This window comes from Mobula birostris, chromosome 5 (genome assembly GCF_030028105.1).
Source record: "Mobula birostris isolate sMobBir1 chromosome 5, sMobBir1.hap1, whole genome shotgun sequence".
Classification (NCBI taxonomy): Eukaryota; Metazoa; Chordata; class Chondrichthyes; order Myliobatiformes; family Myliobatidae; genus Mobula; species Mobula birostris.
In genome coordinates this window covers 192,241,697-192,256,336 of record NC_092374.1, presented here as the reverse complement: position 1 = coordinate 192,256,336, position 14,640 = coordinate 192,241,697, and the positions used below count along the sequence as shown (strand labels likewise).

At 43.8% G+C, this 14,640-nt stretch overlaps 1 protein-coding gene across 1 annotated transcript in view; it reads right to left on the bottom strand.

Moving 5' to 3' along the window:
• mrps18b (mitochondrial ribosomal protein S18B) overlaps positions 1-14,158 on the bottom strand; it is a 31,579-nt gene extending 17,421 nt beyond the window's left edge. Inside the window, exon 1 of the mRNA XM_072259180.1 lies at positions 13,747-14,158. Coding sequence (XP_072115281.1) covers positions 13,747-13,809 — 63 coding nt within the window. The 5' untranslated portion in view covers positions 13,810-14,158. The remainder of the gene's footprint in view (positions 1-13,746) is intronic.
• Between the last annotated feature and the right edge of the window lie 482 nt (positions 14,159-14,640).

Sequence of the window (14,640 nt, the reverse complement as noted above, 5' to 3'; positions counted from 1 at the left end):
GGACCTGTGATTCATGATGGAAGGGTTGGGGGTGCGAAGTGCTTTGTTTTGATCTTTATTTATTCAGATATAGTACGGAATAGGCCCCTCTGGTCCTTCGAGCCGCACTACCCAGCAACCCTAGCCTAATTACCAGACAATTTACAATGTTCAATTAACTTAAGTAAATCACAGGGAGAACATACAAACTTCCATGCGCTGGGAATCGAACCCGGGTCACCTGCAGTGTAAAGCGTTGTGCTAACCACTACACTACTGTGCTGCCCCAATTTGTTGTATGTGGGCTGCATGGTTTTATGATGAACACCGTCAGAATGCTACGTTGGAGCAGGAAGTGCAGCAACACGTGTGGGCTGCTGCCAGCAGAACCTCAAACTGTTAACACAAATGATGCATTTCACTGTATGTCTTGATGTACACGTGATAACTAAATCTAATCTGGAGCCACAGACAAATCCAGCACAGAAACAGGTCCTTGGACCCACAGCGTCTGCATCAAGTACCCATTTACACTGATTCCACTTGATTCTTCCACATACCCGATCAGAATCTGGTTTATCACCCACATACGTCGTGAACTTTGTTGTTTTGTGACAATAGCCCTGTGCATGAAATAAAAAATTTCTCTAAGTTACAAGAAAACAACAAAAAAAAGTGTGAAAGAGGAATAGAGAAGTGGTGTATGAGTAGGCCCACAGGAAAATGAATCTCAGGCTGTATATGGTGACATATATGTACTTTGAGAATAAAATTTACTTTGTACTTTGTGTTCATGGACCATTCAGAAGTCCGCTGATGGAGCATCAGAGAATGAGGGGAGATTTGATAAAGTATATGAAATTATGAGAGGTATATATAGGGTAAATGTTTTTTCCTCTGAGGCTACGTGAGACTGGAACTAGAGGTCATGGGTTAAGGGGGAAAGGTGAAATGTTTAAGGGGGAACATCTTCATTCAGAGGGTGCGGGCTGCCAGAAGTATTGGATGGGGGTTTGATTTCAACATTTAGGAAAGTCTAGATGGATACATAGATGGAAGGGGTACGGAGGGCTACGGTCCAGGGGCAGGTCGGTGAGACTAGGCAGCAAGATAGTTTGGCATGAGCTAGATGGGCCAAAAGACCTGTTTCTGTGCTGTACTGCTCCCTGACTCTGAGTTGTGCCTAAACATTGAGCATTGGGTCTTCAGACTCCTGTACCTCCTCCCTGATGGTAGTAATGAAGAGGGTACACCCTGGCTGGTGAGGGTCCTTAACGATGGACGCTGCCTCCTTGGGACACCACCTTTAGAAGATGTCCTCGACGGTGGGGACACCTACTTCCTCCAGATTTTACTCCTCACCAATACAAAAGTGCCAATTTACAAATGCCTGTCATCGGAATGTGGGTGGAGCCCAAAGGATCTTGGAAACCCCACACAGTCGCAGGGGGAATGTGTAAACAACACTTTCAGGGTTAGGATTACTCAAAATCATTGTTCTGAAGAGGAGAGAAGGGAAAACGGATTCCGGAGGTGGGGTGGGTGGTTGGGTGGGTTCAGTTCTACAGAAGCCAGGCGTGCCACCCTTAGAACCAAGAAAATAATGACCTGCCTGGACCTGATGGGCCAAAGGACATGTTTCCCATGCTGCGATTTGCTATTCCATGACTATGACTCTAGAAATGACAAAAAAAATCCCCCAATTTAAAAAGTCCCTAGTTTTGCGTGTTCAAGGGTGATTGAATCTCAAAACATTCTAAGGTCTTTCATAAAGGGAACAGCTTTCGATGGAATGAAGTAGTTTATTGGGGCAAAAAGGGACTTGGCACAAAGCAACAGGCCAAAGAGCTTTGAGGTGAGTAATGAGTTTAGTCTTTTTGCATGTTTACGCAAGGTAAGAGCACTGGACGAGGCACGATTTGCTACACAGCCACTGCCACATCTTAATCCTTTGCTGTACCAGGTTTTAACCAGACACAACAGCACTGGGGTTATCTACTGCAGCACCAGTGACCCTGGATCAATCCCAGCACTGTCCGTAAGCAGTCTGTACATCCTCCCTGTGACCACGTGGGTTTCCTCAGGGTGCTCCAGTTTCCTCCCACGGTCCAAAGACGTCTAGGTTAGTACAGGGGTTTTTCTATGCCCTGGACCCCTACCATTAACCGAGAGAAACCCCTGGGTCAGTAGGTTAATTGGTCACACATGTATAATTGGGCAGTAAAGCCACATTGGGCTGGAAGGCCCGTTACTCTGCTGTATGCCTCTAAGTAAAAAGAAATAAATACTACAAAAGAATGCCCTCAGTCATCATTAAGGCGGGGGTCATTTTTATTTGACAAAAATAAATTTGTACATCATCTTTCAATCTTGTTCACCTCCATCACAGGTTAACCCACCCCCCACCATTGAGCATTTTTACATGGAGCACTGCCATAAGAAACCAGCACCCAACACCCCCTCCCCCTGCCCACCGCCAGCACCATCCGGGCCACAAGAACATCAGACATAGGAGCAGAATTGGGCCGTCTGGCCCAGCAGGTCTGCTTGTCATTTCTTCATGGCTGATCTATTTCCTTCTCAACCCCATTCTCCTGCCTTTTCCAGTGTGCTCTTCTCTATTACAGAGAGGCAGCAGGTCCCACACCACCAGGTCCGGATTTCAGATTTGATTTCCATATCCATGATTAAAAATTAACTTCTTCCATAAATTGCCCTGGCCGAATCGCACACAGGAACTTCTGAGTGATGTCTAAGCCAGGCAATCAATTCATCCAACACTACCGAGTGTTGTTGCTTTCCACCACTGGGCTGCTTCCCTTGCCCTCGACAACGACGTGCCGCATTGTTAGAGGAGGGATATCACCAATTCTGATGACCAGCGAGTGGCCTAGGCAATCATCTATGACTATCGTCAACTCCTCCTCCGATTGGTTATTTTCAGCTCCTACTCTGCTGATGAACCATGGGGACTACCAATAGGTGTACCACCTCTGTTTCGATTCATAACCGTCTGCGCCTATTGACTTTTTTACACCCCTAATCACATGGGAGAAATATGATTCTTTTCCAGGTTGATCACCCTCATTCCTGAGTCAACATATTATAAAGGGCATATTATAGAGCAAAAATTACTGGGAAGTTAAGAGGACTGGGAAGTTTTCAGATACCAACAGAAGGCAACTAAAAAAGTCATTAAGAAGGTAAAGGTGGAATACAAAAGTTAGCTAGCCAATAATATTAAAGAGGAAAGTTTCTTCAGATACATAAAGTGTAAAAGAGAGTTGAGAGTGCATATTGAACCACTGGAAAACGATGCTGGAGAGGTAGTAATGGCGGACAAACAGAGTAAGTATGGTGGTAATTCTGGGTGTCGGGGGCATGAAGTGTGTGAAGTTACCATTACTAGGAAGAAGGTTCTTGGGAAACTGAAAGGTCTGAAGGTAGATAAGTCACCTGGACCAAATAGTATACACCCCAGCATTCTAAATGAGGTGGCTGAAGAGATTGTGGAGGCATTAATAGAGATCTTTGAAGAATCACTAGATTCTGGAATGGTTCTAGAAGACTGGAAAATTGCAAGTATCACTCAAGATGGGAGAAAGGCAGAAAAAAGAAAATTTTAGGCCCGTTAGTTTGACCTCAGTGGTTGGGAAGATGTTGGGAGTTGATTGTTAAGGATGTGGTTTTGGGGTACTTGGAGGCACATAATAAAATAGGCCGTAGTCAGCATGGTTTCCTCAAAGGAAAATCTTGCCTGTCAAATCTGTTGGAATTCTTTGAAGAAGTAACAAGCAGGACAGTCAAAAGAGAATCAGCTGATGTTGTGCATTTGGATTTTCAGAAGGCCTTTAACAAGGTGTCACACGAGTCTGCTTAACAAGCGACGAGCCCATGGTATTACAGGGAGGATTCCAGGATAAAGCAGTGGCTGACTGGCAGGAGGCAAAGAGTGGGAATAAAGGGAGCCTTTTATGGTTGGTTGCTGATGACTAGTGATGTTCCACAGGGGTCTATAATGGGACTGATTCTTTTTATGTTATGTGTCAATGATGTGGATGATAGAATTGATAGCTTTGTTGCAAAGTTTGCCGTCGATATGAATTTAGGCAGAGGGACAGGTAGTTTTGAGGAAATAGGCTACAGATCATGGACAAGGATAGATCTGGTCCTAGGGTTGAGGTTCTGAACTGGAAGAAGGCCAAATTTGAAGAAATGAGAAAGGATCTAAAATGCGTGGATTGGGACAGGTTGTTCTCTGGCAAAGGTGTGATCGGTAGGTGGGAAGCCTTCAAAGGAGAAATTTTGAGAGTGCAGAGCTTGTATGCTCCTGTCAGGATTAAAGGCAAAGTGAATAGGAATAAGGAACCTTGGTCCTCAAGGGATATTGCAACTCTGATAAAGAAGAAGAGAGAGTTGTATTACATGTGTAGGAAACAGGGAGTAAATAAGGTGCTTGAGGAGTATAAAAAGTGCAAGAAAATGCTTAAGAAAGAAATCAGGAGGGCTAAAAGAAGACATGAGGTTGCCTTGGCAGTCAAAGTGAAGGATAATCCAAAGAGCTTTTACAGGTATATTAAGAGCAAAAGGATTGTAAGGGATAAAATTGGTCCTCTTGAAGATCAGAGTGGTCGGCTATGTGCGGAACCAAAGGAAATGGGGGAGATCTTAAATAGGCTTTTTGCGTCTGTATTTACTAAGGAAACTGGCATGAAGTCTATGGAATTAAGGAAAACGAGTAGTGAGATCATGGAAACTGTACAGATTGAAAAGGAGGAGGTGTTTGCTGTCTTGAGGAAAATTAAAGTGGATAGGCAATAGACAATAGGTGCAGAAGTAGACCATTCGGCCCTTCGAGCCTGCACCGCCATTCTGAGATCATGGCTGATCATCTACTATCAATACCCAGTTCCTGCCTTGTCCCCATAACCCTTGATTCCTCTATCCATAAGATACCTATCTAGCTCCTTCTTGAAAACATCCAGAGAATTGGCCTCCACTGCCTTCTGAGGCAGCGCGTTCCACACCTCCACAACTCTCTGGGAGAAGAAGTTCCTCCTCAACTCTGTCCTAAATGACCTACCCCTTATTCTTAAACCATGCCCTCTGGTACTGGACTCTCCCAGCATCTGGAACATATTTCCTGCCTCTATCTTGTCAAATCCCTTAATAATCTTATATGTCTCCATCAGATCCCCCCTCAATCTCCTTAATTCCAGCGTGTACAAGCCCAGTCTCTCTAACCACTCTGCGTAAGACAGTCTGGACATCCCAGGAATTAACCTAGTGAACCTACGCTGCACCTCCTCCACAGCCAGGATGCCCTTCCTTAACCCTGGAGACCAAAACTGCACACAATACTCCAGGTGAGGTCTCACCAGGGCCCTGTACAAATGCAAAAGGATTTCCTCGCTCTTATACTCAATTCCCTTTGTAATAAAGGCCAACATTCCATTAGCCTTCTTCACTGCCTGCTGCACTTGCTCATTCACCTTCAGAGACTGATGAACAAGTACTCCTAGATCTCTTTGTATTTCTCCCTTACTTAACTCCACACCGTTCAGATAATAATCTGCCTTCCTGTTCTTGCTCCCAAAGTGAATAACCTCACACTTATTCACATTAAGCGCCATCTGCCAAGTTTCTGCCCACTCACCCAGCCTATCCAAGTCACCTTGAATTCTCCTAACATCCTCATCACATGTCACACTGCCACCCAGCTTAGTATCATCAGTAAACTTGCTGATGTTATTCACAATGCCTTCCTCTAAATCATTGATGTAAATTGTGAACAGCTGTGGTCCCAATACCGAGCCCTGTGGCACCCCACTAGTCACCACCTGCCATTCCGAGAAACACCCATTCACTGCTACCCTTTGCTTTCTATCTGCCAACCAGTTTTCTATCCATGTCAATATCCTCCCCCCAATGCCATGAGCTCTGATTTTACCCACCAATCTCCTATGTGGTACCTTATCAAATGCCTTCTGAAAGTCAAGGTACACCACATACACCGGATCTCCCGCGTCTATCTTCCTGGTTACATCCTCGAAAAACTCCAATAGATTAGTCAAGCATCATTTGCCCTTGGTAAATCCATGCTGGCTCGGCCCAATCTTATCACTGCTATAAATCCCCGGGACCTGATAGGGTGTTCCCTTGGACCTTGAAGGAGACTAGTGTTGAAATTGCAGGGGCCCTGGCAGGAATATTTAAAATGTCGCTGTCTACAGGTGAGGTGCTGGAGGATTGGAGAGTGGCTCATGTTGTTCCATTGTTTAAAAACGGATCGAAAAGTAATCCGGGAAATTATAGGCTGGTAAATTTAATGTCGGTAGTAGGTAAGTTATTGGAGGGAGTACTAAGAGACAGAATCTACAAGCATTTGGATAGACAAGGACTTATTAGGGAGAGTCAACATGGTTTTGTGCGTGGTAGGTCCAATCTATTGGAGTTTTTCAAGGAGGTTACCAGGAAAGTGGATGAAGGGAAGGCAGTGGATATTGTCTACATGGACTTCAGTAAGGCCTTTGACAAGGTCCCGCATGGGAGGTTAGTTAGGAAAATTCAGTCACTAGGTATACATGGAGAGGTGGTAAATTGGATTAGACATTGGCTCAATGGAAGAAGCCAAAGAGTGGTAGTAGAGAATTGCTTCTCCGAGTGGAGGCCTGTGACTAGCGGTGTGCCACAGGGATCAGTGCTGGGTCCATTGTTATTTGTCACCTATATCAATGATCTGGATGATAATGTGGTAAATTGGATCAGCAAATTTGCTGATGATACAAAGATTGGAGGTGTAGTGGACAGTGAGGAAGGTTTTCAAAGCCTGCAGGGGGACTTGGACCAGCTGGGAAAATGGGCTGAAAAATGGCAGATGGAGTTTAATACAGACAGGTGTGAGGTATTGCACGTTGGAAGGACAAACCAAGGTAGAGCATACAGGGTTAATGGTAAGGCACTGAGGAATGCAGTAGAACAGAGGGATCTGGGAATACAGATACAAAATTCCCTAAAAGTGGCGTCACAGGTAGATAGAGTCGTAAAGAGAGCTTTTGGTACATTGGCCTTTATTAATCAAAGTATTGAGGATAAGAGCTGGAATGTTATGATGAGGTTGTATAAGGCATTGGTGAGGCCGAATTGGAGTATTGTGTTCAGTTTTGGTCACCAAATTACAGGAAGGATATTAATAAGGTTGAAAGAGTGCAGAGAAGGTTTACAAGGATGTTGCCGGGACTTGAGAAACTCAGTTACAGAGAAAGGTTGAATAGGTTAGGACTTTATTCCCTGGAGCGTAGAAGAATGAGGGCAGATTTGATAGAGGTATATAAAATTATGATGGGTATAGATAGAGTGAATGCAAGCAGGCTCTTTCCACTGAGACAAGGGGAGAAAAAATCCAGAGGACATGGGTTAAGGGTGAGGGGGGAAAAGTTTAAAGGGAACATTAAGGGGGGCTTCTTCACACAGAGTGTGGTGGGTGTATGGAATGAGCTGCCAGATGAGGTGGTAAATGCGGGTTCTTTTTTAACATTTAAGAATAAATTGGACAGATACATGGATGGGAGGTGTATGAAGGGATATGGTCTGTGTGCAGGTGTGTGGGACTAGGCAGAAAATGGTTCGGCACAGCCAAGAAGGGCCAAAAGGCCTGTTTCTGTGCTGTAGTTTTTCTATGGTTTCTATGGATTTCTAGAAGGACTTAGACAGATGAGGAGAATGGGCAAAAAAGTGGCCAACGGAATACAGTGTCGGGAAGTGTATGGTCATGCACTTTGCTAGAAACAATGAAAGTGCTGACTATTTTCTAAATGGAGAGAAAATACAAAACCCCAAGGTACAAGGGGACTTGAGAGTCCTTGTGCAGAATTCCCTAAAGGTTAATTTGCAGGTTGAGCCTGTGGTGAGGAAGGCAAATGCAATGTTAGCATTCATTTCAAGAGAATTAGAGTATAAAAGCAAGAACGTAATTTTGAAACTTCATAAAGTACTGGTGAAGCCTCACTTGGAGTATTGTGAGCAGGTTTGGGCCTCTTATTTTAGAGAGGATGTGCTGAAACTGCAGAAGGTTCAAAGGAGGTTCACAAAAATGGTTCCTGGTTTGAACAGCTTATCATATGAGAAGAGCGTTTATGGCTTACACCTGTATTCACTGGAATTCAGAAGAATGAGGGGTGACCTCATTGAAACCTATCGAATGGCGAAAGGGCCACAAGACCATAAGACACAGGAGCAGAATTAGGCCATTCGGCCCATTGAGTCTGCTTCGCCATTCCATCATGGCTGATCCCAGATCCCACTCAACCCCATACACCTGCCTTCTCACCATATCCTTTGATGCCCTGACCTGATGGAGTGGATGTTTCCTTTGCTGGGAGTGTCTAAGACCAGAAGACACAGCCTCAGAATAGAGGGGCATCCTTGTTTAACAGAGGTGAGAAGGAACTTCTTTAGAATTTGTAGAATTCATTGCCACAGGTAGCTGTCAAGGCCAAGTCTTTATGTATATTTAAGACAGAGGTTGATCAGTCAGGGCATGAAGGGATACGGGGAGAAGGCAGGAGATTGAGGCTGAGAGGAGAAATGGGTCAGCCATGATGGGCGTAAACGTTTGTGTAATCTTTATTTCCTACCCATATTTTCCATGTTCAGATGATAAACCTCAGCGTCTTCATGCTCCGTGCATAATTATTTTTTTAAAGTAGCACAAATGAGTCTGCTCTCCTAACCTTTACATTCCCCATTACACTCTTTCACAGTGGAAACACAGAGTACCCAAAGTAGCAGTCAAAGTTGAATTTATTGTTATCAAACAATATGCTGGAAGAGCTCAGCAGATCCAGCAGCATCTGTGGGAGGAAAGAAAGTGCCAACATTTGAGTTTGAAATGTCGACAATGCCTTCCTCCACAGATACTGCTCGACCTGCTAAGTTCTTTCAACAGATTGTTGCTGCAGATTCTTGTCTACAACCTCCACAACTCCATCTACCCTTCTCAATGCCACAGGAAAACATCCAACATAATGAAGACCCTCACACCCCAGTCATCCTCTTCTACCTCCCTACTGAGCAGATACAAAAGTCTAAAAGCACACACCAGCAGGCTCAAAGACAGCTTCTATCCTGCTGTTGAACAGAGCACTAGATTGACCACATGCGGACTCTTGAGATCACAATCTACATTTACACCTTATTGTAACACACACAAAAATCATGAGGAAGGAACTCGGTCTGAAATACCGACTGTTCATTCCCCTCCATCGTTGCCGCCTGACCTGCTGAGTTCCTCCAACTCTGGATTTCCAGCATCTGCAGAATCTTTGTGGTCTACACGTTATAGCCTGCCTTCACAGCTTTCTCATTTTGGCAGGCTGCAATCAGAATGATCTCTTAGGCACTGGGCAAAGGCCAGTAAAGAGGAGCGAGGTGAAGGAACTGCAGCAGAAGCTCATTCGGCAGAATGAGGTGATAGAGAGGAGCTACAGGGAGGTAGTCACCCCCAAGTTGCAGGAGGGAAAGGGAATAGGCAGCTCGTACAGAATACCCCTGTGGCCCTCATTAATAAATATACCGCTTTGGAACAACCTACCAGTGACCAGGTCTCTGGCTCTGTGGCTTAGAAGGGCAGAGGAGAGGAGGACTGCAGTAATAATAGGGGATCCCATAGTAAGAGAAGCAGACAATAGATTCCATGCACATGAAAGAGACACCCAGATGGTATGTTGCCTCACAGCTGCCAGGGTTAGGGATATCTCGGATCATAATGATTGGGAAAATCAGGCTGGATGCCAAGGGACGGAATCTGTAAAATGTCTACAAGAATGTGTTTTTTGAGCAGCTTGTGTTTGAGCCCACTGGGGAAAGGCAATTCTGGACTGGGTGTTGTGTAATGAACCAGATTTGATTAGGGATCTGAAGGTAAAGGAACCCTTCAGCAGAAGTGATCATAATATGATAGAATTCACCCTGCATTTTGAGAGGGAAAAGTTAAAGTGAGATTTATCAGTATTACAGTGGATTAAAGAGAATTACAGAGGCCTGAGAAAAAAGCTGGCCAGTTTATGGGAAGGGGACACTAGGTGGGACGATGGCAGAAATGCAACGGTTAGTTTCTGGGCACCACGGTAGTGTAGCAATTAGTGCAATGCTATTACAGCTTGGTGCGTTCCAGAGAGCGGAGTTCAATTCCGGTGCCGTCTATACATCCTCCCCATGGAATGTGTGACTTCTCCCAGGCACAGTCCAAAGTTGTACCGGAAAGATAAAATGTTCACTGTAAATTGTCCCACGATTAGGTTACGATGAGGGGCTACTAGGGTGACGTGGTTCAAAAGGCCGGAAGAGCCTATGCCATGCTGCATCACTAAATAAATAACTTCAGAAGAAAACAAAAGTATTCTAAGGGGAGGATGATGCAACCGTGACTGACAAGGGAAGTCAATGTCAACATAAAAGCAAAAGAGAGGGCATATAATGCAGCAAAGATGAGTGGGAAGCTATTAAAAACCAACAGAAGTTTTTCAGAAATATAGAGTACAAGCAAGGCAAGAGTGGATATTGGACCACTGAGAAATGATGCTGGAGGGGTGGTTATGTGATCAAAGAAATGGCAGATGAATTTAATGAGTATTTTATGTTAGTCTTCACTGTGGAAGACACTAGCAGCCTGCCAGAATTTCAAAAGCGTCAGGGGACAGAAGTAAGTGTAGTTGCTATTACTGAGGAGGTGCCTGGGAAACTGAAAGGTCTGAAGGTGGTAAGTCACCTGTACCAGATGGACTACATCCCAGGGTTCTGAAAGAAGTAGCTGAAGAGATTGCGGAGGCATTAGTACAGATCTTTCGAAAAGCACTAGTTACTGGAATGGTTTCATTGGACTGAAAAAAGATCCTGGGGGAAATTGGTTTTCGTTACAGTTGCACCATAAATAATTAAATAGTAATAATAAAACTATATATAGTTAAATAGTAATATGTAGATTATGCCCGGAAGTAAGTCCAGGACCAGCCTATTGGCTCATAGGCCAATTAGCCTAACTTCAGTGGTTGGGAAGATGTTGGAGTCTATTATTAAGGATGATTTCAGCAGCATGGAGCTACGTGATAAAGTAGGGCAAAGTCAACAAGGCTTCATTCAAGGGTAAATCTTGTCTGACAAATCTATTGAAATTCTTTAAGGACAAAGGAGTCAGTGGATATTGTTACTTGGGCTTTCAGAAGGCCTTTGACAAGGTGGCACACATGAGGTTGCTCAACAAGATAAGAGCCCATGGTACTACAGGAAAGGTACTAGCAAGGATAGAAGATTGGCTGACTGGCTGGAGGCAAAGAGTGGGAATAAAGTGGGGTAGTTTTTGGCTGGCTACCAGTGACGAATGGTGATCCACAGGAGTTGATGTTGGGAGCCATTTATTTTCACGTAATACAGTATGTCAATGACTTAGATGAATAAATTGATGGCTTTGTGGCCAGGATTGAGGGACAATATGAAAATAGGTGGTGGGGCAGGTAGTGTTGAGGAAGCACAGGGTCTGGAGAAGGGACTGAGACAGATTGAGAGACTGGGCAAGAAAGTGACAGAAGGAATACAGTGTAGAGAAGTGTATGGTCACGCACTTTGGTAGAAGGAATTTGGTAGAAAATTCGAAAATCAGAGGTGCAGAGAGTCCTCGCGCAAGATTCCCTGAAGGTTAATTTGCAGGTTGATTCTGTACAAGGAGGCAAATGTAATGTTAGCATTCTCTGCAAGAGGACTAGAGTACAAAAACAAGGATGTAATGCGAAGGCTGTATAAGTCACTGGTCAGACCACACGGAGTATTGCGAGCAGTTTCAGGCCACTTATCTCAGAAGAGACATGCTGGCATTAGAAAGGGCCCAGAGCAGTATCACAAGAATGACTCCTGGAGTGAAAGGATTAACATACGAGGAGTGTTTGATGGCTCTGCAGCTGTACTCGCTGCAGCTTAGAAGAATGATGGGGACTCTATGTAACACTGTAAAGCGCAAATAGAGAGGACGTTTCTATACCGGGGGAGTCTAAGACTCAGGATAGAGTAGTGCCCATTTGTAATGAGGAAGAAATTTTTCAGCCAGAGCATAGTGAACCTGTGGAATTCAGTGCCACAGCCGACTATGGAGGCCAAGTCAGTGGATATATTTAAAGTGGAGTGGATAGGTTCTTGCTTAGTCAAGAGTATCAGTTACGGGGAGAAGGCAGGAGAATGGGGTTGAGAATGATAATAAATCAGCCATGATAGCAGACACAATGAGTCAAATGGCTTATAGTCTTAACACTTATTCTGTATCCTGTTATAGCTTGTTCCCTTTGTTCTAAATATACTGACATGATGAAATGATCTGTATGGATAACAGTAAAGTTTGGCACTGTTTCCAAACCAATCTAACAATTTTACACATATGCATAGGTGCAATGAAAAACATTATTCACAGCTAATGCGGTATGCCAAACACACAGACCATCAGCTGCACAACGCTCACACGAAAACATACATTGCATACAACCTTTGCACAAAGAAACAGAATTAGAAAAGATGTTTTATCTTTTAAACAGAACAACTTATCAACAGCATTTTCAGTTTATCTTTACAAAGTCAAAGTTGCATTTATTATTGTATGTGTATGCGCATATAAAGAAAGCTAATCTTTAATACAAACACAGGTAGAATGAAAAACTTGCAGCAGAATCACAGATACAAGCAGAAATCACAAGAAAACCATGAAATTAAAGATTGAGACTCTTAGAGCCAAGAAACAGGCCCTTTGGCCCAATTCATCTATGCTGACCAGGTTGTCTACCTGAGCTGGTCCTCTATGGCTGTATTTGACCCATGCCCTTTGAACCTATCCAAATGTCTTCTGAGTCTTGACATTGTACATGTCTTTACTGCTCCCTCAAAGGATTCAAAGTACATTTACTATCAAATTATGTATGTAGTTCTCACTCCCAAAATTCATCATCTACCAACTGATTCAATACCTTCTAACTTCTGTGTGGAACAAGTTTTCCCTCGTCTCATTTAAATCTATCCCCCTTGAACTTTAGCCTCCCAAACATATAGGAGCACAACTGAGAGAATCGTGACTGGCTATATCACTGCCTGGTATGGGAACTGTATCTCCCTTAATCACAGTACTCTGCAGAGAGTGGTGCGGACAGCCCAGTGTATCTGTAAATGTGCACTTCCCACTATTCAGGACATTTAAAAGGGCCTGAAGGAGTGTTGGGGACCCGAGTCACTCCAACCACAAACTGTTCCAGCTGCTACCATGTTCTCTCTTGTAAAAAAAAGTTTGTTTTTCTTGTAAATGCTGCCCTCATAATGCTATCTGCCCGTGATGCTGCTGCAAGTGGGTTTTTCATTGCACCTGTCTACTGGTGCATAACCACAATAAACTCGACTTTCAATAACATAGGACTTCTGACCATTCACTTTAGTTATTCCCCTCATGACTTTATAAACCTCTTAAAGATCACCCCTCAGATTTCTACTCTCCAGGGGGAAAATATCCCGGTCTATCCACCCTCTCCTTATAACTCAAGCCCCCTCCAGGCCCGGTAACATCCTCATGAATCTTTTTCTACAACCTCAGGCAGCTTAATCACATCCTTCCTTTGAATGGGCGACTAGAAATGCACACAATATTACAAATGTGATGTCGCAGCAAGCTCAAAGCTGTTTAACCGTACAAAGTCTTCAGCCAAGGGTAAAACAACTTTTATAGCCATGTGACAAATATCTTACCAGTAAAGTCCTGCCAACCACAGCCCTAAGCTGGAGCCTCAAGCCATTCACCAACACTGCCATCTTCTCGCCCCAAAAGTTGAAAGGTCACGCTCCCCGCCAATATTTCAAAAAAAAATCCAAACTAAAATATGCACATTTGCAACGATTTCACCGCCTAAGACCCGCGATTTACTTCTGTTTTTAATAAAAAACGAAACTTCACCTAATTAAAACCTACGAGAGTTCAGCAGCGTCGCCGTGTTGCCCAAAAATTGGCTTTCAAAAAAGTCGATTCTGCTTCAAAAATAATGGCGAACACTGCATTGGAATTCCTTCAGACTTTCAACATCTGAAGTAATAATGTCTTTCGGTTATAGTTGTGCAAAAGTTGCCGGTCTATCCTTGGCCAACGCCTAAGTATCACGTGACTCGTTTATTTTTCTCGGCAGTTTACCGAGGGGAAATTTCTGCTCGTGAACAGTGTTAATATTCATTAATGCCGTTAATATTCAAAGCAAACTGCGCGCAATTTATTGGACATAAGTAAGAAACCTACTGAATTATTTGATATTAAAACATAAACTTGGAGTTTCGCACGTCGGTTTCAATGCGCGTGCGCCAACAAATATCTGCAATTCATTCTGACGTCACCCGTCGATTCGTAATGGGATGAGAGATATATGATTTTAAAATCCGGTTTTCTCAGTCTTCCCGTGGAACTATTGCGATTATTTCGGATTGTTAATAAAGATTCTGGAGTTAATATTGAAAAATAAAGAGGGATAATATTTGGAGGTGGCCGGAGATGCTGCCAGTTAGCCAATGAGATTCAAACGCTAACCGCTTTCTTCACGTGACGTGATGGCCTTCTGTGACGTCCGCAATGCTGATATAAAAGGGAAGACGCATGCG